The sequence below is a fragment of the Polypterus senegalus genome, chromosome 3 (assembly GCF_016835505.1).
Source record: "Polypterus senegalus isolate Bchr_013 chromosome 3, ASM1683550v1, whole genome shotgun sequence".
NCBI classification, from domain to species: Eukaryota; Metazoa; Chordata; class Cladistia; order Polypteriformes; family Polypteridae; genus Polypterus; species Polypterus senegalus.
The window spans coordinates 97,347,819-97,371,063 of record NC_053156.1 but is presented as its reverse complement, the minus strand read 5'-3'; the positions used below and the strand labels follow the sequence as shown (position 1 = coordinate 97,371,063).

Here is a 23,245-nt window from a genome sequence, read left to right as displayed (position 1 = left end):
CTGCATTGCAAACCTAAGTCATGCTTCAGTGTTCTTTTGGGAGTCAAATGGATTTTTCCCATGTATCCTTTAGTGAAAGCCATAGTTGTTCAGTTTTTTCTAATAGTAGTTGTCATATACTATAACATTTATCCAGAGTTTATTATTAAAACTTCACAAGTAAAATGTTGATAAATGTCTGTCTATCTGTCTATCTTGAAAAAGAACATTGATTCAGTAATGTTAATCAAGTGTATTTTGAGAGAGTATGGCTCAATACTTTGTGCAGATTCCAATGATTGTATAAAAAGTGCAACAGGGTTCCTATCTTGTCTTTAATTTCCTCTGCTATCCTAAGCTATGTGCTTAGCTATTTAAATAAAACCATTCCAAAGACTCTTCAAGGCCTGAATTATGTCTGTAAATAGAATCCCCTGGTCATGACTGAGGAAGTTTTGTTACCATGACCTGTTAAGGCAGAAAATATTTTTTGGTCTAGTGATATGCTCGGTTGCTTCTTATTTTCAAAACTGGTTTATCCCTTGGCATAACTATAAATGTGTTTTAACAATTATTTTCTAAATTAATGTAAATTAACTTATTGATCATTTATTTTTTTAATAGGAGGTTAGAAGTATATATTCATGCTTCATACTAAAAGTCCCATTCCAAGGCCAGTAGGTGTTGTGTTTTAAATTTTTTATTTTTCACATCAGTATGCATGTCATGCTCGTTTCTTTCCTTGCTAAGATCTTCACCTTCTCATGCAAGGAATAAAAAGAATAATTGCTTGTCCACCCTGTTGTTACCACCAGCAATCACCAGTTTAGTGCAAAAGTAAGCCTTGACACTTGTGATTAAACAGCTTTTTACAAGGTAACACTAATCCAGAAGCAAAACATGTCTTTCACTGGTTAAGCTACCTTTTAATTATAATGGGTCAGAAATGTGAATACCTTTGATGTGAAAATAAAATTGAAAATGTTTAGTGTCTGTAGTTTTTATGAACCCTTTTTTATGAACCCTTATGAACCCTTTTTGACTAGATGGAAGTTGCTAGGCGTTGAGTAATGTGCTACTGTAGCTAATAAGATCAATACACAAACTTATTCCAATACTGTAGAATTTATCTATTTGCTCCTTCTGTCTTTCTTCAGTTCTAGTTTAATTTCAGCAAATGGGACAATGTGTAAACGTACCTAGTAGTTATATAAATGAAAACTTTGTTTAACTAAGCAGCATGTTCCCCACTCTGCAGCAAGGGTCTTTGTACTTCCATCCATCAATTCATTATCAAACCCGCTATATCCTATAACTACAGGGTCACGGGGGTCTGCTGGAGCCAATCCCAGCCAACACAGGGCGCAAGGCAGGAACAAATCCCGTGCAGGGCGCCAGCCCACCACAGGGCACACACACACACACACACACCCCCCAAACCCAAACTAGGGACAATTTAGGATTACCAGTGCACTGAACCTGGATGTCTTTGGACTGTGGGAGGAAACCGGAGCACATGGAGGAAACCCACACAGACATCGGGAGAACATGCAAACTCCACACAGGGAGGACTCGGGAAGCGAACCCAGGTCTCCTTACTGTGAGGCAGCAGCACTACCACTGCGCCACCGTGCTGCCCGTCTTTGTACTTAATAGCGTTATTTTACATTTTCTGAATGTGCCCCAGATATCATGTTTTCCAAAGTTTCACCATAGCAACAGTCCACATATGTTCACCTTTCTGTCTGTCCACTTTTGTCTCATCTTTGATCTTTTGAGGTTTATTGTGTATTCTATATGTGTTCTATAGTATATGCACTCTACTTTGTACTAGTGAGGTTAAGCAATGAGTCAAAATTTTGTGAGCTTTGTTCTTGGACATATCAGTGTTGGAGTTTTAGTGATATAAAATAACTGCTTGTTTATCTCAATTTTGAGAAAAAAGTATAACCTAAGTTTTCACATTTCTATCAAAGTAAAGTTGTAACTGCTCCATTCTTGAATATAGTTGTCATATCCTGGGTGTGAAAAGTTGTTCATATGAAGAAAAGGAATGAAATGAAAAAGGAATCTTATCCGGTCAGGTGGGGAGCATGCTCTGGTACTGCGGGATAGTCCCATCCTCTGGAAATGACCATCTATCTGCCACAGCCAGGTGTTAACGTGGGTGGTCCCTTGGCCTAGTCCTGCCACATGGGTCCTCAACAATGAGGATCTTATGAGCCAGATCTCCTTCGGGGAATCGTGTCAAATGGCTGTAGTGCCGTAACTGACACTCACACAATACAGGTAATGTGCCTCATTCGGGATACCGTGAGCAACCAATCATTCAACACAAAGTCAAGCCAGCGGTACCCAAGGATTCTCCAAAAAGACACAGTAACAAAGGAGTCCAGTCTTCGTCTCAGGTCACTGGATAGTGTACATGTCTCGCGACCATATAGCAAGACAGGAAGTACCAGGACTCTAAAGACCTTCGTCCTTTTGCATAGATATCAGGAGCACCACAAACCCCTTTCCAGCGACCTCATGATCCTTCATACTCTCCCAATCCGTCTACTGACTTCATAGGAAGGGTCACCAGAGACATGAATGTCACTGCCTAGGTAAGTAAATCTCTCAACAAGGTCAACACTCTCTCCGCAGACAGACACACTGCTGTTGGCTGTGCCCAGGAGGTCATTAAAGGCCTGGATCATGGTTTTTATCCAGGATGCTCGCAAGCCCAGACACTCAGACTCCTCACTCAGTCCCTCAAGAGCCCCGATCAGAGCCTCCATTGACTCAGTCCTGAGTATGATGTTAAAGTGCATCCGGCCCTCCAACTTACAGGGAAATCAGGGTTTGGTGGCAGGATTGGGAAGTCCAGCCACTATAAAAAAAAAAAAACTTCATGCAGCTCTGAGACAACAGATGAGACTCCTTTCTGCTCTCCGTGGAAGTAGCTTTGCAGCAGCCTTCTATAGGGAGTTTTGCTCTTTTCTGTATCAGCATCCCATATGAAGGCAGCTTGCATTATGAAAGGGATGGGGGAAAGCCCTCAGAAGTCAAAACTGTCAGAGAGCCAGTGGGGTCAGGCCTGTCAGGGATCAGAACTGGTGTGGTGCTGAAGCATCGGCTACTGCACAGCAGCACTTGGGTCCCAATTTGAGCCCATCCAGGTAGGCGTGTGGAACGTCTTGTCTCTCTGGCATGAAAGTATACTTGCTTAAAAATTATTTTTTTTTTAAATATGAAAGGACAAACACTTTTTTGGCATCTGTTAACTCTCCCAGCTTCCCAGCAATTGGGTACACAAAAACATTGTAAGTGATGAGGGAGATGTCTTTATAGATATATATATATATATATATATATATATATATATATATATATACAGTATATACAGTATAATTATATACTGTGTATATATATATATATATATATATATATATATATATATATATATAATTTATAGATATAGCTTCATATAACACAAATTTTAAGTCAAATCAATGCACCCTAGGAGGTTTATGGAAAAAATTGACTTTACAAATGCTAATTTATTCTTGGAAGCTAACAATATTGTGTTTATTGTGAACATTCAAGCAAGATGCCCTTGTAAATAGTGGTGTACTTTGTTTTACATTAAATTCTCCCAATATAATGAGACACGTTCTTGATGATACATTTATTTCACATTCAGTTATAATATTATTATTTTTTAAAGTATTTTTATATTGTATTTTCCAAATTACTTTTGACTTTGTTCTTTTTATTGATTTGGTTGACTTTGAATGCCAAATACTTGCTTATTGATTGTCTCTGGCTGTTCCTTTTTTTGTAGGTCATGAATATCCGAAAGGTTTTGAACCGACTGGATAAACCACAGGGCCTTTATCCAAACTATTTAAATCCAAACAGTGGACAATGGGGACAGCGTAAGTAAATACTGATTATTTATCCAGATACTTTTCCTCTAGGAACAAATAAACGTCTGTCTGTCTCACTGCCTGCCTATCATTAAAACCTTGTTAACACTTGCATCCAAAATCAATTAAGTAAAAAAAAATAAAATATGAATTCCTCATTTTTCTCCAAAATTAGGATTTTTATACATGAACACTATAGGAGTTAAAATGTATGCATTACACATTTACAGATAATGTTTTTTATCTGAAAATCTGTTGTTTTGTTGAAATTTTTAATGTGCTTTTTATTAAACATTATAAGGCATTAAACTCTTAAAAATAGATGCAGAATTTTTAGGATAAAATGTGATAATTATATGCTTTTACAACAAAAGATGCTGAATTAGACCTTAAATGGCTGTTAAACAACAAGGTGGTTAATGTATTATTACACTGTTAAACACAAATGCAAAATTTTTTCTTTAGATGTCTTCTTTCCAAATAACAGAACAACAAGATGAATACTATTTCATCAATAGGAAAGTGTGATAGGAATTAGTTAATAGGATAGAGGATTTAATAGAGTTTTTTTGTTTGCCATAATATAAATTGTGTATAATGTCTGTACTATTAAACACATACATAGCTATACAGAGAAAATATTTTTAATTCAAGAGTTTTGCTCTTTTCTGTATCAAGTTACACCAGAATTTAAAGCTTTTAAGAACAAATCTGCCAAACATTTCTTCTTTAGCCTTTACTCAATACTTGCAACAGACATTAAAGTGTTAGATTGACTATTGCTAATGCAAGAAATTAATCAAATGCTAAAGTCTTCAATTGTTTCATTATATTATATTTAATTAAAATTATTGCAAAAAACAAACTGCACATTTTTCCTTATTTCTCTGAAGAAACTGAATTACACAAGAAAGTATATCTCTATATAAAATCCAATGTCTGTCCTTCTGTATGTCAGTCCAATTTTTATGAGAGAACTACTTAACGGATTTAGATCAGGTTTTTTTTTTCTATAATTTGTTTGAACATTCTCATCGCACTGAGTATCATAGTTTGCTTGAAGGAGCAATTTATTTGTGCTAATCTGAGACAGAGGCTTCAGGCCGAGGAGAGGGAGAGACGGGACCACAGGAGTAGGGAGCCAGGAAGGGCCATCCTCACTCACACGCCATCCTCCGCTCAAGTTGGTCTACCTGTCACCACGTTTTGGAGCGTACCTTGCCTCCGCTTAGCTAATGATACCTGTTTGTTTATTGATTTTTAAGTCCTATTTCACTACTACACAGGTGGAGCCAGGGGGGGCAGCTAGTCACTAATAAAGACTAGAGTGCTGTATTTCTCAGTTCACAAATATTAATTAAAATTACTGCATGCTTATGTATAGTGCATAGGTTAAATAGTTCACTTCTGAAAGTACTACATGACGAGGTGCAGTTTTTTGATCACTAGGCATTATTCACTCTAAGATGAAAAGAGAAATCAGTTAATTATGTTTATTTTTTACAATAATTACATTTTATTTTAAACTTTTTTGCAAAATGTGTAGGTAAATGATTTATAGTTGATGTCTAAAACATATTAAAAAATAACAATTGCTGTCTATTTTATCTACATTATATGCAACAAAAGAGCCATAATGTGGTGCCTGCACTGCTTCTGAATCAACTTAGTCAGATACCAATAGTGGACTGGCAATGAACAGTAAAAAAGTGAAATTGCAGGTGTGTAGGGTTAATTCTAGGAAAACATCTGATAAAAGTGAAAGAATAGTGGCTAATCATTTTCATAATATGTCTATGTATTTCATGATAAGTTTTTTCATAAATTATGTGTAATTTTGTCCCATGTGTGCCAGTATGAGAAATATAGGAAATATCAATGCAGTTAGTATGCGATTTAAAACGTTAGAATATACGATGTGCCTGCATAAAGTAAATCGCTGGGAACTTCTGGAATAGGCAACATCAGAGGTTGGTTGAAGTAGACAAGTACAGTATATTATATGAAAGTGTCCTGAATCATATAGGTTTTTTTTTTTTGTTTTTTTTTTTGGATGTTGTGTCTGCTGTTTATGGTAGAGGTTCTAAATCAATTAGGCATCAAGCACTTCAAAACAAAGACTGGAACAAATAGTGAATGGAAAAGTGTTAATAGCATCCAGTCATGATGTCTGCATTGCAATAATATTTTAGATAAACATCTTGCAGATGTGTTGAAATATGAAAAGCCAAATATGAAAATAGTCATTTTAAATACTTTTTCTTTTGTCTTTATTCACATTTTGAGGCTGGTTTGGCTTTACTTGTAGTAATGGTTTAAGCATGGTCTTTTTAAACCCCCAAGTTGTCTGCTTCAGCACCCACATCAGGATCACTACCTGCTTGAGCAGGATACATTGCCTTTGCTGCAGCTGTATAAAATGTTAACAGTTGTTCTGTATTCTAATTCTGTAAGTCTTAGAAAACGATGTCAGACAGATATACTTGTATATATTAATTAATAACAGGTAGATGAATCACTCTGAAATCTGGATATCCTGAAGATAATTTGATTTAATTTTCATATCCTGATTCAGAAACATCAGACAGGAAATTTGGGTCACACACATGTCATTAACCCCAAATGTTTAGAAGATGTATTGTTTATCATGTCAAGTCCCTACAAATGTGCTGTTCTTTCGATTCAAACCTAATACCACTTCTAGTGGTTCCAGATCCATAACAGACCCTTTCCCATATGAAATGGCAACTAAGCTGGAATGTTGCAAAATGGAGGAAAAAGATTAAATCTCTGGTCACTACACAGATAACAACACTTAGCTAATGATGAAGAAGTTAACTTGCTACATGCTGTCACAATTTTAATAAGTTGAGAAGCATTAGAAGTGATCAGCAATAAGAGATGGTTAAAGCCATATGCATTTAAAATAAGTGATATCACTATTATTTACAGTGGTCTGGGGCCTTTTGACAAGATCTGGTGTACGGTAACCTTGAGTACCACACCTTGAAAAAATAATTTTTTGCTATTTAGATTCAAACTATTATTAAAATGAGACCAAATCCTGCTGGACTGAGCATAAGTTTAGCTCATGGCCAAATAAATAAAAGTAAAGTCATGGTGAAAATATTAAATTAAACCGATTGTTTTATGGTTGCTGGCATGGCCTGCAAAAGCAATGTTTTCAGCTATGCCCTTTGACTTTGTAGTGAATTTTGTCATCTTCCACAGGCTAGACAGATAAACGTAAAGAACAAACATACATACTTTATTTGCCCCAAGGGTAAAGGTAGCTTTGACAGAAGCTCAAGGTGTAAATAAATTTATAATTCACAACAACTAGCCTCTTCAAACAGATATGAATTACTAAAAGGTAAAAAAAAAAAAAGCTTATGACTTGGATAATTGCGATAATTATAAAAGAGCAGCCACAGTGAGGCATTATAAAGGTGTGCTACTGTGGGTAAGAAGCAACTCCAAAACTTGACGCACTTCTGCTAAGTAATTCATTGCTTGCAAGTACTGCTTGTGTGCCATAGAGAAGGTGTGCAGCATTACTCATAATGGCCAACAGTTTTGTCATCATTTTCTTTTCTGCTACTTCCCCCCAAGTGGGTCGAAAGTGTATCCCATAACTGAGCCTGCCTTCTTAATCAGCTTGTTCATTTGGTAGACTTTCCCTCTTGAAGTAATGTTCACAACCCAGCTTGCTGCCTTGTAGAAAATCACACTGACCATCACTGAGTTGTAGATCATGTAAAGGATGACACTACCCATGATAAAGGAATGCAGTCTTCTAAGAATAAAGACTCCTTTCTGCAATTTCTTAAAGAGTTCATCTGCATTATTTGACAAGTCCAGCCAGTTACTAATGTAGGCCTCTCAAGTGTCTGTACCAGTACATCAACCAGGCATTAACTCCCTGAATAATGACAAAATGTAGAGGCTAGTTGGTAGGTGAAAGTCAATAACCAGATTATTGATTTTCTTGTTGTTGAGTAGCAGGCAGTTATTTTTTCATCAACTAAGAAAATCTTTCACCTAATTCCTTTACTTTGTTTCACACACCTTGTCAATATGCTTTTACCTGCACATAATGAGTAGATAAGCTGCCTCTTGCACAAAACTTGATGTTTTTGTTTGATAGATACTGTACATGTGTTTTGGGGGTATTTATAATCCTGACAAAATCTAATTTCTGCAATTTTGCTCTTACCAAGTTCTCTAAAAGTCATGCCCATAGTTTTCCAAACTGTGTCCCAAGTACCCAAGTCTAAACACAAGGCAGGAAAATCTCAGCACTTTCCAGAAAAGAGGATACTCTTACCAATTTGAATAAAATAAATGTGAAGTCTTGATTACTCGTTACCACAGTCCAATATCCTCAAGGCCTCAAACTAGCCTGATGCAGAGGTAATGTGAGATTGGCCAAATTACGTACTTCTGCGGAACAGATTAAACCATTGTTGTCAAGTATTTCCAATGCACTTTGTGTCAACACAAAAAATAAAGGCATATACTGTACTTTAACACTAGAATTACCAAAGCCTATGAAAAAACTCATAATCCCGGCCCACCTTAAATCCCTTCACACCTCTCCATCAGCATCTTTTGTGTTGAAAATGTGTCGATCAAGACAAGCAGCCTACTATCCCATCACCCCACTCATCGCCGCAGTTCAGTTCACAAAGAAGGGTCTTAGTGCTCAGTGTTATGTTGGAGTTAATTGCCTGGAGTTGTATAGGGTAAATAATATTTCGTCATTTGGAATACATTCATTTCATGTGTGTTCCTTGTCTACAACAATCCATGTAAAGACATTGTTAACCAGCTTCAGTTTGTGCTTCAGTGTTCCTGTTAAAGAATTCAGTGGAAAATGACAAGTGGAAAGTTCCCTGAGTAACCACATAAACTTAAATCCCTCCTGTTCAGCAGAAAAGCAATAAACCAGACAAGACTCCTAGAACCTGATAGAAATCTGCGCACCTGTCCTTTTAATAATATAAATCCTGTATTTTACTATAAGTCACTCCTTTATGGGGGGAAACAGACAAACCAGAATGCACTGATGGTAGATATATTCCAGGAATTGGAGAACCATAAATTTATTAGTAATGTAGTAGTACTTTCAAGCAGTGTGTCACACAGGATCCAAGGATAAAACAGGCTTATCTAATTTGGTTTAACCAATACCTTTTTGCTATTGCAGTATTTTTTATTTCAACACATAGTCAATACACTAAGGGCACTCATCCAGATATTGATTTATTTACTTGGCGTGTTTTGTGGCATTTATAATATAATAAGTTACATGTTTCCTCAGGATGCTATAGGACAGATGCTAGTGAGTGCTAGGGATATCTGAACCTCCATGGAAAGACAAGTTAAGTCACAAAGTGTTTGCAGGGGGTTGGAACACCTTCTGGTTGATGGGAAGCAGCATATGCTCCTAGGTAATGAGAAATTTAATATAATTAATGTTTTTGAAATATCATTTCCTCTTTTGCACCAGTATACTTATATAGCCGACATGATATATGATTTTCCATTAAAAAAAGAATAGTTAAAAGTTGTGTTTAATGTGTATTTTTATTAAAGGGGGTTTTCTTCTGCTGTAGTTATGAATCTAACAGTAGAGGTCATTACTGATAAGTAAACCACTTTAAACATTATTTTTACTTTGAAGAAATGAGCTGTGTTTACATCCTTTCTGGCGCCAAATGTGTTGTTCAGAATCAGATACTGCAAGAACTTCAGAGGCTATTTTCTTCCCATCTTTTTAAAACTACTCAGATAAGGTCATTCATTAGCTTAGAATATGCTTGTTAAAATATGGAAAATCTTTCATTGGTTTTCAAAATATTCTTCTTTGCTTGCTGTTTTTTGTTGTAGTTTTAAAGTTAACGTTTTATAAATATTTGACAATAAAAACTAGGAAGGCTGGTGTGGTTTAATCCCTTGAAAGTCATTCAGAGGATCAGGAGGCATCCAGTGGCAATAAGTAAAATGTTCAAAATTTACAAAACAAAGCCCACTGAGGGAAAATAAACCCTACCTGTAATATGTACTGGTTGTTCCTGAAGGACCATTACCAGGGTCAAGAGTATATGAGAAACATGAAGCTTAAATGGAAAACTGTGGTGCTTCCACACAATGCTATAGTGGAGATGACCTAGCAGGTTCTGGACATGTCTGACTCTCTATCAAACAGAAAAGTGAATTCATAAAGAATTGGAACACCATCTGACTGATAGATACCAGCACATGTTCACAGGGAAGGGAAAGTAAGACCATGTTTCCCTTTAAAGGTGGAGGTTGATAAGTGCCCATTTATAAACCTCCAGATCATAGGTGAGTGGACCATGTTTCCATTTTTACATAAGGCAGTCCTGAGGGCTCCTTAGATATTCAGACCTTTAAGGTGTTTTGTGGGACATGGGATGTTGAGCTATATGTATATCATAGGTTATTACAGCGAGTTATAGCCTAGCATCCCTGTAGCATACTGTTTGTAGGGTCACCCAAACCCCAGAAGTGATTCAGGGGGTTAAGGCTGCCTCAAGTCTAAAACAATGTTGCTTGTGGATTTGGGTTTAGAGATTAGCTAAAAACTTGTGGGCAGAAGGAAGAGCATTGGGTCTTAATCAGAGAGGGAGAAAGGAAATAAGCTGAAAACTCAGAAAGAGGAAGCTGAGCCAGCCTTCCGGACACAATGAAGTTCAAGACCCTTCGAAGTAGCCCCTCAGAGGGAACATGTTTTTTTTATTATTTTCATTATATTGTAATAGGGCTGCAATGATTAGTCGATGTAATCGACGATGTCGACTACAAAAAATCGTCAACATGGATTTTTTATTGTCGACGCGTCATAAACAGAACCTTCCATAGAGGCTCCAGTCACAAAGAACCACATTGTTTTTTGTAACTGCAATGCACTACATGAACGTCTGGGGGCAGTATCATTTGTTATTGTTTGCCAAGAATGCACACAGTCCTACCAATGCAAGCATCCTGGAGCTGTGATGCCGCTGCCGTCTCTCGAGAGGTAAATTTTAGCGAGTAAAGTTAGGTCACGTGCTAACGTTGATGTTTGTACTATAAGGTACATCAAGGTTTTGACAATGATAGTTAAACCTTAAATCGACACATACTTGGGGTTTAATGCACCCCTGGATGGCAAAAACTTTTTAGCTGCACTTTTTAAGTAAACGTCACAATTCACAAAGAAAATGTGAAATTTTAATGGAACACATTTTTTTCCATGCAAAGAGCATCACAATTACTGCAACACTGATCATTTTACACACTGCAAATGAACTGTAAAAACTATTAAAAAAAAAAAAAAACTACTGCAACAATCTATTATCTATAATTAAACATGTTCAAGGTGCAACTGACACATTTACTTTTTAAACAAAATAGATAACTTTAGTATTTTTTCTGCACAAAAAAAATCCCATTATGATTTAAAGATCAGTCTTCATGCAGTCATGCCCTCTACTAGACCCAACAACAGAGGGTGTCTTCATTTAGAGTAAAATTGCCTTCTATTTTATTATAAATGTATGACAGCTTTATGACGAAAATAGCACTTTGCCTGTTACATACAGTATTTGTTTTGAATGTTGATGTGTGGGAAGATAAAGTAAAAATACATTTGTCACTGCTGATAAATTAATTTCAAATAAATTAGTTCTTTCCTTACTGTTCAATGTAAGTGTAAATGTTTCAGCTGTTGTATTGAATAAATCCTATTTGTAGTGAAAATATATTACTGTTCCTAACAATTTTATGTATCTAGTTTTTAAAAAATGCATATAAGAATACTATTGCAAGGTTCTTTTTATATTAATGTAACAAAGACTTATTGTGACGAAATCTAAACATGTCATATTGTGTCACTGTACAGTCCAGTATCATTGTTTAGCATTAAGAAAAGACAAACAAGCCCCATATTTAGTTGAGATTTTACCAACAAGCTCTAGTTATTCTTATATTTGGCTGTTTGCCTTCTGTTGTCTGTTCTGCTTTTGACAAAACCAACAATACAAACTACTGCCTAAAGGCTCTTTGAATGCATCCCGTTTTCCTCATTCGTATTTTGCAACACCTAGCAAAACACATTTTCATTATTAGTGATTGCTTTTGTGGAAATCACAGACTTTTTATAAAAAAAGAGTTGGAAGCACATTAGTGATGATGAGTTCAGCTCCAGGATTTATTGCATTTTCTCTGTGAAATAATTTGTAGTAGCTCTGTTCAGTAAATGGTGATATATTCAGTAGATTTAGACTGCTTAGTTGGTAATTTTTTTAATTCAGTGAAGCATATTTTTTTGAATATGGATAATCTGATTTTAACCCAGTCTTCTGCATTTATGTATCAGGCAGTAGAGCTTACTGTTGTGCCACCTTTCAGATTAGATGTTACATACAATTTATGAATACTTGAGATCATTGCATGGATTATGTGTTTCAGTAGTAATGAGTGAGGATGTATTAACTTTGACCATGGTTATTCTTGCTCAGATTATCCATCAGTTAATTTTTTGCATGTGTCTTTGCTGATTTAAAAAAAAATCATTGATTATTATTAATTCACAAATATTTTCAGAACTTTGATTAGTGATTTGAATTGTTTGTACTTTGCTTTTAAAATGGTATATGCTCCATTTGAACAAATGTGATTCTTATATGAAAGAAGATTGTATGTACAGTATGTGCAAAATGTACCGACCATTTCTAGTCATGCATGTGAATGATGCATTAGTAACATGAAAACATATTTACCTAATTCACAGTATTACTCCTTTTTAGACAAATAACTTAGACAGATCTTTTTGGGTTCTGGAAAAGTATGTAGTGGAGGGAAGACCTTGCATTAAATGTTAAGGGTGGTTTGCTTTGTTTAGTATAAAAGGAATAAAATGTGAAATCCTCACAACTGAAAATGTTACTTTTGGCCCTATCCATTAGAATAGAGTTGTAAGCTCACTGCTTCTTGAGGCACAATTATGTTACAATCGTAAACAATAATTGAAAACCTGAAGATAAAAAAAAATAAATTGTGGATTATGTCTGTCAGCTGTGAAATGGTTACAAAGTAATCTGTAGTTTGCGTTGGCTTCAATATACTATAAAATTGTCAGTATTGTTAAGCTCAGGTTTGCCAGGATACATTTCATGATCATTTGTAGTGCTTGAACGGTGTTCTATGATGAAAGGAATCAAACATAGAATTTCTTTGCACACACTGGTCCCATTGTGTCAGGCAGAAAGGTAACATTGCATTCTGCATTTAGAACCTTATGCCTTCAGTCAATCAGGGTGATGGTGGTGTACTAGTTTAGGGATGCCAAAAGATTCTTTAGAACAGTATTGGGTAATGTGAACTAAAACTGAAATTACCTTGAGTTATGCAGCAGTACAATAACCCAAAACAGTTAAGCATATATAGAACAGAATGGCTACAGGAAAGGAAATTTTAGATTGTACCACTGAGATGTTATGGAATGAATTGTGTACTATATGCAGTCCACAGTATTTTGATAAGATCATAGGTATTTACCGGAAGGGCCTGTTTTATTTATGTCTGTTAAAGTTGATATTGCCATGTACAAGGAGACTTTGACAGTGAATTTAACTATTGCTTCATTCAGGATTGGATCCTGTCTTCTACCAAAATGCTTCCAGGATTGTGTTTTGCTTCCCTGCGATACTGACCTGGATATGCAGCTTATAAATTAGATGCTACAAAATGAATGTGCTATCTGTTCATTCATTTATTCACTCATCTAATACTTAGATTAGGCTGAATATTTGATAGCATTCGTTTTGAAAAATATGTAATACTACAAAAAATAAGACACTGTGATTACTTTTATACAGAAATGTTACGCAAGACTGACCAAGAATTATTTTTAAAGAATAACCCATCTGCCCATTTTTTCGGCCTTCCATCAGGTATCTAAGTTTTGCATCACTTTATTTTGTGCCTTTCATTCTGAAGAAAAACTTGTCTTTTTGCTGTCCACAGCTCATCAGTTTTTACCATTAAATGATATTTTCTGTTCACAAGTGAATAAAACGCAGTTTCACTTTCTCAGTATACCTTTTTCCTCTCCTCATATGTGGTTTTCATGAACTACTTGAGATTCCTCCTTTATTTCAAAGATTTGCAACTAAGGTTAATAGCCAGTTCAATTTACCCCAGACTATGATGCTCCTGAAATGGTTTGCTGCAGATTTAGTTTCTGTATTCCTGTATTGAAATGAGTAGGTATAAAATGAGTGGACGAGCTTTTAGTAGTTAAAATAAAATGTCAAGATAAAAAATATACATTTAGAGTTGAGATACATTCAGGGACTTCATTATCTGTTTTAAAAATTGGAGCTCTTTAAGTTGAGTTTATTTTCTTCATAATAGACAGAGATATCACTTTTGCTTATTAAATATATTTGCATTTAAAAATAACAGTAGTAACACAGTAGAATATAAAAATGGTGTTATGTTTTGTGATAATAAATATGAGTAGCAATTTACAATATCATGTAGTTAAAAATCAAGCCCAAATATGTTAGTGGTGACAGACATAGCTTTCACATCAAACCAAGTGAAAAATTAGATTCATGAACCTCCTGTTCTTAATTGTCTATGGCTAATTATAGTTCATATTTATACACATAAAAAGAAACATCTGATGTAGAGTTAAAATCTACAGCATGCAGGACACGTAAAAAGTAAAATATACAAGCTGAAATAACCTCTCTCAAGGTAAATTTAAAACTTTATCAGGAATTGAGGTAGCATGGAATGTTTTTCTTTTTGAACACGAACAAGAGAGTATTTGAAAATGCAAAAATGTATATAAAGAGCCATGGTCAATTAAAGATATCTCAACAAAACGGAACTTTACCAGCAAATGTCCTTGAAAAATAAGTGTGATTAATTTAAAGTAAATCACTCTACTGGGAAACCGAGTTGTTTCATATGGAGAGACACTGAGAAGATAATAAGTGCTTTTGAATTTTATGCAAAGACCTCATAAAAATTATACCCCTCTTTCATGTCTTGCTTATTTGTCTGATATTCAAACGACGGACCATATCTAAATAAAACCAAAAAAATTGTTGGATTATGCAACAGGTACAATTATAGAAGGATTCTTGTAATTTAATTTTCTTTTTGAACTACTTAACTGTAAAAGAAGGGAAATGGAGCAAGGGCACAACAACTCTTCTGCAGAGGACAATCAACCTAAAAGACTGCTAATGTGCAGTGGTTAGTACTCATACCACACAAATATAATGTGCTACTCCCAGTATGCAGAGTTTGCACATTCTATCCATGGCTGTGTTGTTTTTTTTTTCAGAGAGATATACAAAGAAAAGTAAAGCTCATGAAGGGCATTTTTAAGTTGATTATCTATTCCAAATTGGTGCACTGTGAGTGAGTTTGGTTGTGTGTATGCACTTGAGGGTGCCCTGTGATGGACTGGTGCCCTGTCCAGGGATGGTACTTGAATTTGCACATTGCTGCCAGGATAAGCTCCAGCATTCTTCTTCTTATTATTATTATTATTATTATTATCCATCCATTATCCAACCCGCTATATCCTAACTGCAGGGTCACGGAGGGTCTGCTGGAGCCAATCCCAGCCAACACAGGGCACAAGGCAGGAAACAAACCCAGGGCAGGGTGCCAGCCCACCGTAAGGCATGCACACACATACACACCAAGCACACACTAGGGACAATTTAGGATCGCCAGTACACCTAGCCAGCATGTCTTTGAACTGTGGGAGGAAACTGGAGTACCCAGTACTCGTGATTCATTTATTTGTGGTACTGATTTTTTTAACAGCAAAAACAAATGCATTAAAGATAATGTCATTATCCAAAGAGAAAAAAATTATAAGCAGTAATATCAGCAGTTATACCAAGAGGTGTAATATGTAGAACTTAAACTGAAATGAGTCTAGAAGGAAATTCTATCCCCAATTTACTTTCTGATGTATAGTTTTTATTAAGCATTCTAAATAAAGCAAGCAGTGGCAACACAGAGCATGCAAAACACCTCACACTTCCTAGGTAAAAGTATCCTATCAGCTATACAATGGTAGCAAATTCTGACAAGAGAGTCAAACTTAGAGAATAATAATAAAAGGGTAAACATTAAAAATAATCAGTCTGACCTTCAGTTTTTTTTCAGCTATTAGATGGCTGTATCCTGAAAAGGTATGGATTGCTAAAATGTATTATGAACTGAAGCGGAGAATGTTATTAAGTAATTTTAATTAAAAAAATAAGATTATTGCAGGCTGTTTTTCCAAAATAGCTGTAGTGCAAATGCACATAGATTTGGGTAAAATTCTGGATTAGGGATTAAAGATGTGTTCAGATTTAAGTGAATTAATTAAGTGTAACTAAGGAAGAAATGCATCCTTGCATAAGTTTTCCATTAAGGTCTATGACAGATGGTAATCTAAAATGACTTTTTTCAGATTTTGAGCATTATACTGTATTTATGTTCGAGAACTTTCATTGTACAGCTCTGGTTATCTGTATTTTCTTTTACTTCATGTAAATCCCATTTTTCTAATTCACATTCATTGCAGGGATCTGCAAAAGCTGGCTTATAACATGCTGTTTTCCCTTCTAATTTAGTTCTAGAGTACTGTCAGTTTGTAAAAGTGATTTGTATTGTTTTACTGCCGAGTTTCCAGATGGCAGTAGACAACATGCGCTGGCTGTGCAACTATTGGTTTATTGAGGAATTTTGTAAATTACCCATTACATGTAATGGAACTGTAAAACAAAAGCTGGCCTATCTGTCAGGCAGCACATGCTATTTTTGTAAATGGATTTCTGGGGATTTAATCACTGTAAAATTGTTGTCTTATGTTCCTTAACTGTTTAAGGGAACATGAAAGGTTTTAAATTATAATACTGATTTTTCAAGTTTTCTCACCTTTTTTTTAATATATAAACAAGCACTAATGATCCTTATATTACCCCCATGTTTGTCTTTTCATTATCAGGACTGGATAAACTGTTGTTTTAATGTCAGTACTTAACAGTAATCATTTCATTCAAGAGTTTGTTGTATACTTTTGGAATGAACAAAAAATGTTCTCTTCTCTTATTCTACACATCATTGCAGTATTTCTTGAGAACACCATTATAGTATTTTAGAATGTACCAATTGCCTGAAATGTATTTGCCATAGAACTAATAGGAGCATTTTTAAGCAGTTGTCATCATTTTATATTCACAGTGCAAAACTGCACAAAAACTGGACTACGGTGTAGTTTTCTTTCAATTTTTCATCAGTTTACTTCACCATGGTAAAATGTTATATAAAACCAAACTTGTTGCCATTTTGTGTTCTTTTAATTCATAACTTAGTTCTTGAGTAGTGGGTTCTTGGTTATTCTGGAAATGACAGAAGGCAATCATAATGCCAGAAAGGAATAAGTATGGAGCAGAATTTTGACTTTTATACAATTTTACATCTATTGGATGCAGTTGGCAAAATAAGAGTAAGGTCTATTGTTTTGTTTTGAACATTCTGAACAGATAGAAAGGGATACTTACAAAGAGGGAGAGTCTCTGAGATGGTTCACAGTGGAGACACATTGCTTGGTAATACACCTTGTTAACTTCAGCAACTGGATTTCAGTGAATTCTTTTATTGAAAGCCTTATTTAATGTGATGCGCATTTGAAAAGTACAATACCTGGTTTGTTTGCATTTTATATTCCTTTAAATTATGTGCATAAATTTTATTAACAAATTTTTAAGTGATTTTCACCAATACAAATAACTGGTGGAAGCTGAAATCGAAACATTCTTACTGCTCCCAGTTCTTACACTCTTTTAAATTGTTTTATACTTTGAAAATTCTTCTTCAACTTTTCTTTACTACTTCTCATCTTTATTTTAAATTATTAATTTTAAAAAAAAATCATTGTTGTTGCTGGTAAGTAATATAGGATCAAGCATTGTTCATGGGTAAGTCCAAAAAAGGTTTGTTTTAAAAACGTTTAGTGAAAATTCAAATCAAACAGTCCACGTTAGAATAGTGAAAAGTTTTTATACACATAGAATAAAGGGCAAAACTTCAATTGTTTCTGTACCTAAGGATGAGTTATTTCTCTATGCATTACTTTGCATTCAGTATGTCGTAAACATACAGCTCTGCACATACAACTGAGCACATTAAGGCACAGTTTGAAACCGTGTGCCTTCTGCCTTACCTACAGCAAGCTAGGTCACTAACTGAGACTAATCTGTAATCAGAGGGACAAGAAATAGGTAAAATATTCAATTCAATTATAAGAACCTCCCATCTACTATGCACTAATTTATAGGCAAACATTTAATAGAAATAAAATACTTCTATCAACTTAACATGACCTAAATAACTGACAAATGGCTCTTAGAATCATGAAAACAGACATTACAGATTAAAGAAAAAATTACCCTTTCTGTAGGTTTAGCTGTAACATGTGATCCATCATTCCATTTGGTTTGACAGCTACAGCTAAGTTGATATTTTTTTCCTGTTGCTTTCCACCAGTCAGTTATTTCTCATGTTATGGCTGGTTTTCATGTACTGAAACTAAGCATTTTTATATTTAGATTCAAATGCAAGCATTCCCATTTCTAGGCATAGTAATTTGAGTCTGACTGCCCCAAATCATCATTACAGAAGTGCATAATAAATTACTGTGTTAAAAGTAAATTTAGATCTTGCACACTATGATATTATATCACTTTAATTTTTATTTTATTCTTTGACTTATGCATTCAGTTCACAAAAAAGTTTTGATGGAGCCCACAATGAGAACTGCACTTGAGTGAGATTAATCTCCAAGCTTCTAATTCAACTGTGGGACTCATCATGAAATCCGTTTGTAGCCAGTTTTAATTTAAGATTAAATACCGTAGTCTTTCATGCCTTATTCTGAATATATTTATTTTTCTAATTACAAATAAATGTGTTGACATGTTTTCATTATTGTGAAAAAAAATTCAGTATCAAGCAAATGTAATAAATCTATAGACTTGAAATCTGATGAACAATCTGAAGGAATTTACTGTATAATATTTACACTGTTTAGCAGGACTTAAAAGGCTCATCAATTTAACCATTTCACAGCAGTAGCAATGAGTCCCCTGGGTATTTTCAAGAAGACAATATGACTTTTTTTTTCCTCCAATTTTTGAACCTCCTAAAAACACAGAGATACAACATAATAAAATTCAGCTTCAAAGTGAATACTTACTGGGACTCCAAGGGAAGAAACATTTTTCATAACTAAACTTCTGTTTGAGTTGATTTTTTGCTTATCACTCTAGAATCACTATGTCTTAACAAGTGATAATTGTTTTGTCAGTAATACAGACTCACGACATTTGTCAGTTCTTTATTCTAATACTAGCTGAAATACCCAGCGTTGCCCGGAAGGAAAATAGATTGTTTTTTTTTTTAATTGTTTAAGAAAAACATAATTAAAAACACAACTTTAAAAATAAATTAACAAACAATTAAGACCCACTAATGTACTTGTTATGTGGTCTTGTATGTATGTTATCATCCAGTTGATGCTCGGAACTGGCTAACTTTATTTAATATGAAAAGCAACTGGGGCGTGGTGGTGTTTAAACATAAAAAATGCTGGCATTCGCCTGCTTTATACTAACTGTGTAAGCCTGTGCTGTTAAAAGCACGGGATCCTAGAAAGTATTGAAATCGTCAGAACTACTCTGGGCATCTCTCTTCTAGGAGGTTTTGTGTTGCGGACGTGCTCGCATCGTTTGTGCATTAGCAGCTAAGCGACTGTCTTTCTTAGGAGGTTTCCTTTTGCCGGTGTGCTGGCCTTGCTTGCATATCCTCGGAGCTGGAACCCTCACCCCGACTCTGCATCTCACTTTCGGGCCAGACAGACACATACACTTGCATATATAGAACTCTATTTAATTTCAAAAGCGACAGAGGCACGGTGGTGCTCAAACATAAAGAATGCTGGCAGGCACCTACTGTTCGACCTCTGGTGGTTGTTCGCAGTGTCAACTGGATGATAACATACAGAAGGGGGTGGGTTAGAGCTGATTTCATCCTACAGTATTTTTAGTCAACCAATGAGAAACATGTGTACCAAGTTTCATGAAAATCGTTCTAGCCGTTCGGATGTGATGCTGGAACATACATACATACACACATTGACTTTTATATATATATACTGCTCAAAAGAATTAAAGGAACACTTTTTAATCAGAGTATAAGAGTATAGCATAAAGTCAATGAAACTTATGGGATATTAATCTGGTCAGTTAAGTAGCAGAGAGGGGTTGTTAATCAGTTTCAGCTTCTGTGGTATTAATGAAATTAACAACAGATGCACTAGAGGGGCAACAATGAGATGACCCCCAAAACAGGAATGGTTTAACAGGTGGAGGCCACTGACATTTTTCCCTCCTCATCTTTTCTGACTGTTTCTTCACTAGTTGTGCATTTGGCTACAGTCAGTGTCACTACTGGTAGCATGAGGCGATACCTGGACCCTACAGAGGTTGCACAGGTAGTCCAACTTCTCCAGGATGGCACATCAATACGTGTCATTGCCAGAAGGTTTGCTGTGTCTCCCTGCACGGTCTCAAGGGCATGGAGGAGATTCTAGGAGACAAGCAGTTACTCTAGGAGAGCTGAAGAGGGCCATAGAAGGTCCATAACCCATTAGCAGGACCAGTATCTGCTCCCTTGTGCAAGGAGGAACAGGATGAGCACTGCTAGAGCCCTACAAAATGACCTCCAGCAGGCCACTGGTGTGAATGTCTCTGACCAAACAACCAGAAAGACTTCATGAGGGTGACCCAAGGGCCCCATGTCCTCTAATGGGCCCTGAGCTCACTGCCCAGCAGCATGCAGCTCGATTGGCATTCGCCATAGAATACCAGAATTGGCAGATGCACCACTGGTGCCCTGTGCTTTTTACAGATGAGAGCAGGTTCACCCTGAGCACGTGACAGAAGTGAAAGGGTCTGGAGAAGCCATGGAGAACATTATGCTGCCTGTAACATCATTCAGCATGAGCAGTTTGGTGGTGGGTTAATGATTGACTGGGGAGGCATATCCATGGAGGGTCACACAGACCGCTACAGGCTTGACAAAGGCACCTTGGCTGCCATTAGGTATCAGGATGAAATCCTTGGACCCATTGTCAGACCCTATGCTGGTACAGTGGCTCCTGGTGCACGACGATTCCTGGCCTCATGTGGTGAGAGTATGCAGGCAGTTCCTGGAGGATGAAGGAATTGATACCATTGACTGGCCACCACACTTTCCTGACCTAAATCCAATAGAACACCTCTGGGACATTATGTTTTGGTCCATCCAATGCCACCAGGTTGCACCTCAGACTGTCCAGGAGCTCAGTGATGCCCTGGTCCAGATCTGGGAGGAGATCCCCCACAACACCATCTGTCATCTCATTAGAAGCATGCACCGATGTTGTCAGGCATGTATACAAGAACACAGGGGCCATACAAAGTGCTGTGTACAATTTTGAGTTGCTGCGATTAAATTTTGGCAAAATGGACTAGCCTGCCACATAATTTTTTCACTCTGATTTTTGGGGCGTCTTTGAATTCAGGGCTCTGTAGGTTGATCATTTTCATTTCCATCAAACGATGTGGCATCCTTTCGTTCCTAACACATTACCCAGTCTATATCAGTATAGATATCCAGGAGGATTTCTTTTTCCCATTGAGATCTGATGTGTTTTCAAAGTGTACCTTTAATTTTTTTGAGCAGTTTATATATATATATACAGTATATAGTAACCTGAAGTCTATACAATTAAAATCTTAGCACTTGACAGATCAGTAATGCTGCATTTGGCCAGATACTAATTACTGTCATAAGGAAGACATTTTTACAGATAGGATCATGAGCCTATAATGTTGCCAGTTTTAAGATTCAGACTACAGAATACAATCACACTTGGCAGTGATCTCATCAAACCTTCTTCTAAAGCAAGGAATCTTGATGTCATTTTTGACTCCTCCTTTTCTTATTCTGCCCACATAAACCACATTAAGCAACTTTCCTACTTTCACCTCCATAATATCCCGTGTTTGCTCATTCCTCTCCTTTTGTAATACTGAGAAACTTGTCCATGCTTTTATTACATCTCTCAATTATTGTAACTCTCTACTGGCACATGACACTTCTAATCTTATGTACTGTATATCACAGCTGTAATTGATTCAAACCTCTGCTGCAGGAGTCCTAACACTGACCAGCAACAGCAAGCACATAACACCCATCGTGCTTTGCCTCCACTGGTTCCCTGTGTCCTACAGAACTGAATATAAAATTCTATTATTAATCTACAAAGCTTTAAATGGCCTTGCATCAGACTAAATCAGTGACCTTCTTCATCACTATGCTCCTGTTCACCCACTAAGGTCCTCTGATTCTGGCAATCCTGTTGTGCCCCTTACTAACCTGCACACTATAAAGAAAAGTGAGAAGGCAAGGATAAAGGCAAATGAGAAACTGAGACAGGAGTTGCAACAGGCAAATGAAAGGCTGCGACTGGAGCTGCAACAGGCAAATGAAAGGCTGCAACTGGAGCTGCGACAGGTGCTGGGTAAAATTGAAGAGCACATTCAGGAAAACTCGGTTAAACTGAGCACACTTACTGATTAACTGGAGGATCTCAAGGAGACATTCACGACTTGGAGTGAAATAGTCGAAAATTTAGCTGCCATTGCCAAAGAAAAAGCAGTAAATGTCAGCTCCGAATGCAAAAAGCTCAGAGACAGACTGGCTGCTTTGGAAAATAGAAGCCGAAGGAATAATGTCAGAATTGAAGGTCTCCCAGAGAATCGAGAAAGTCCAAACCCAGTGAAATTCGCAGCTGAACTTTTTTCTAAAATAATCGGGGAGGACTTTAGATAGATAGATAGATAGATAGATAGATACTTTATTAATCCCAAGGGGAAATTCACATAATCCAGCAGCAGTATACTGATACAAAAAACAATATTAAATTAAATAGTAATAAAAATGCATGTAAAAGCAAAATATATATATTGCAAAATACCCGCGCTTCGCAGCGATGTTGTGTGTTAAAGAAGTTATGAAAAAGAAAAGGAAACATTTTAAAAATAATGTGACATGATTGTTAAAGTAATTGTTTTGTGTATTTGGCGCAGCGCCACAAAGTTGTTTTCATCTGCATCAGAAAATGTACCTACGCCTGACACGCCTCCTTTTACTGTTTTCTCACAGCTTGGATTGCTGCTGTCATAATGGGTTTGAGTCTACACATATATATATATATA

At 36.1% G+C, this 23,245-nt stretch overlaps 1 protein-coding gene across 1 annotated transcript in view; it reads left to right on the top strand.

Moving 5' to 3' along the window:
* The window catches only part of man1a1 (mannosidase, alpha, class 1A, member 1), a 458,739-nt gene that overhangs the window by 348,283 nt on the left and 87,211 nt on the right, over positions 1 to 23,245 (top strand). The window contains exon 7 of the mRNA XM_039747655.1: positions 3,806 to 3,899. Coding sequence (XP_039603589.1) covers positions 3,806 to 3,899 — 94 coding nt within the window. The remainder of the gene's footprint in view (positions 1 to 3,805; positions 3,900 to 23,245) is intronic.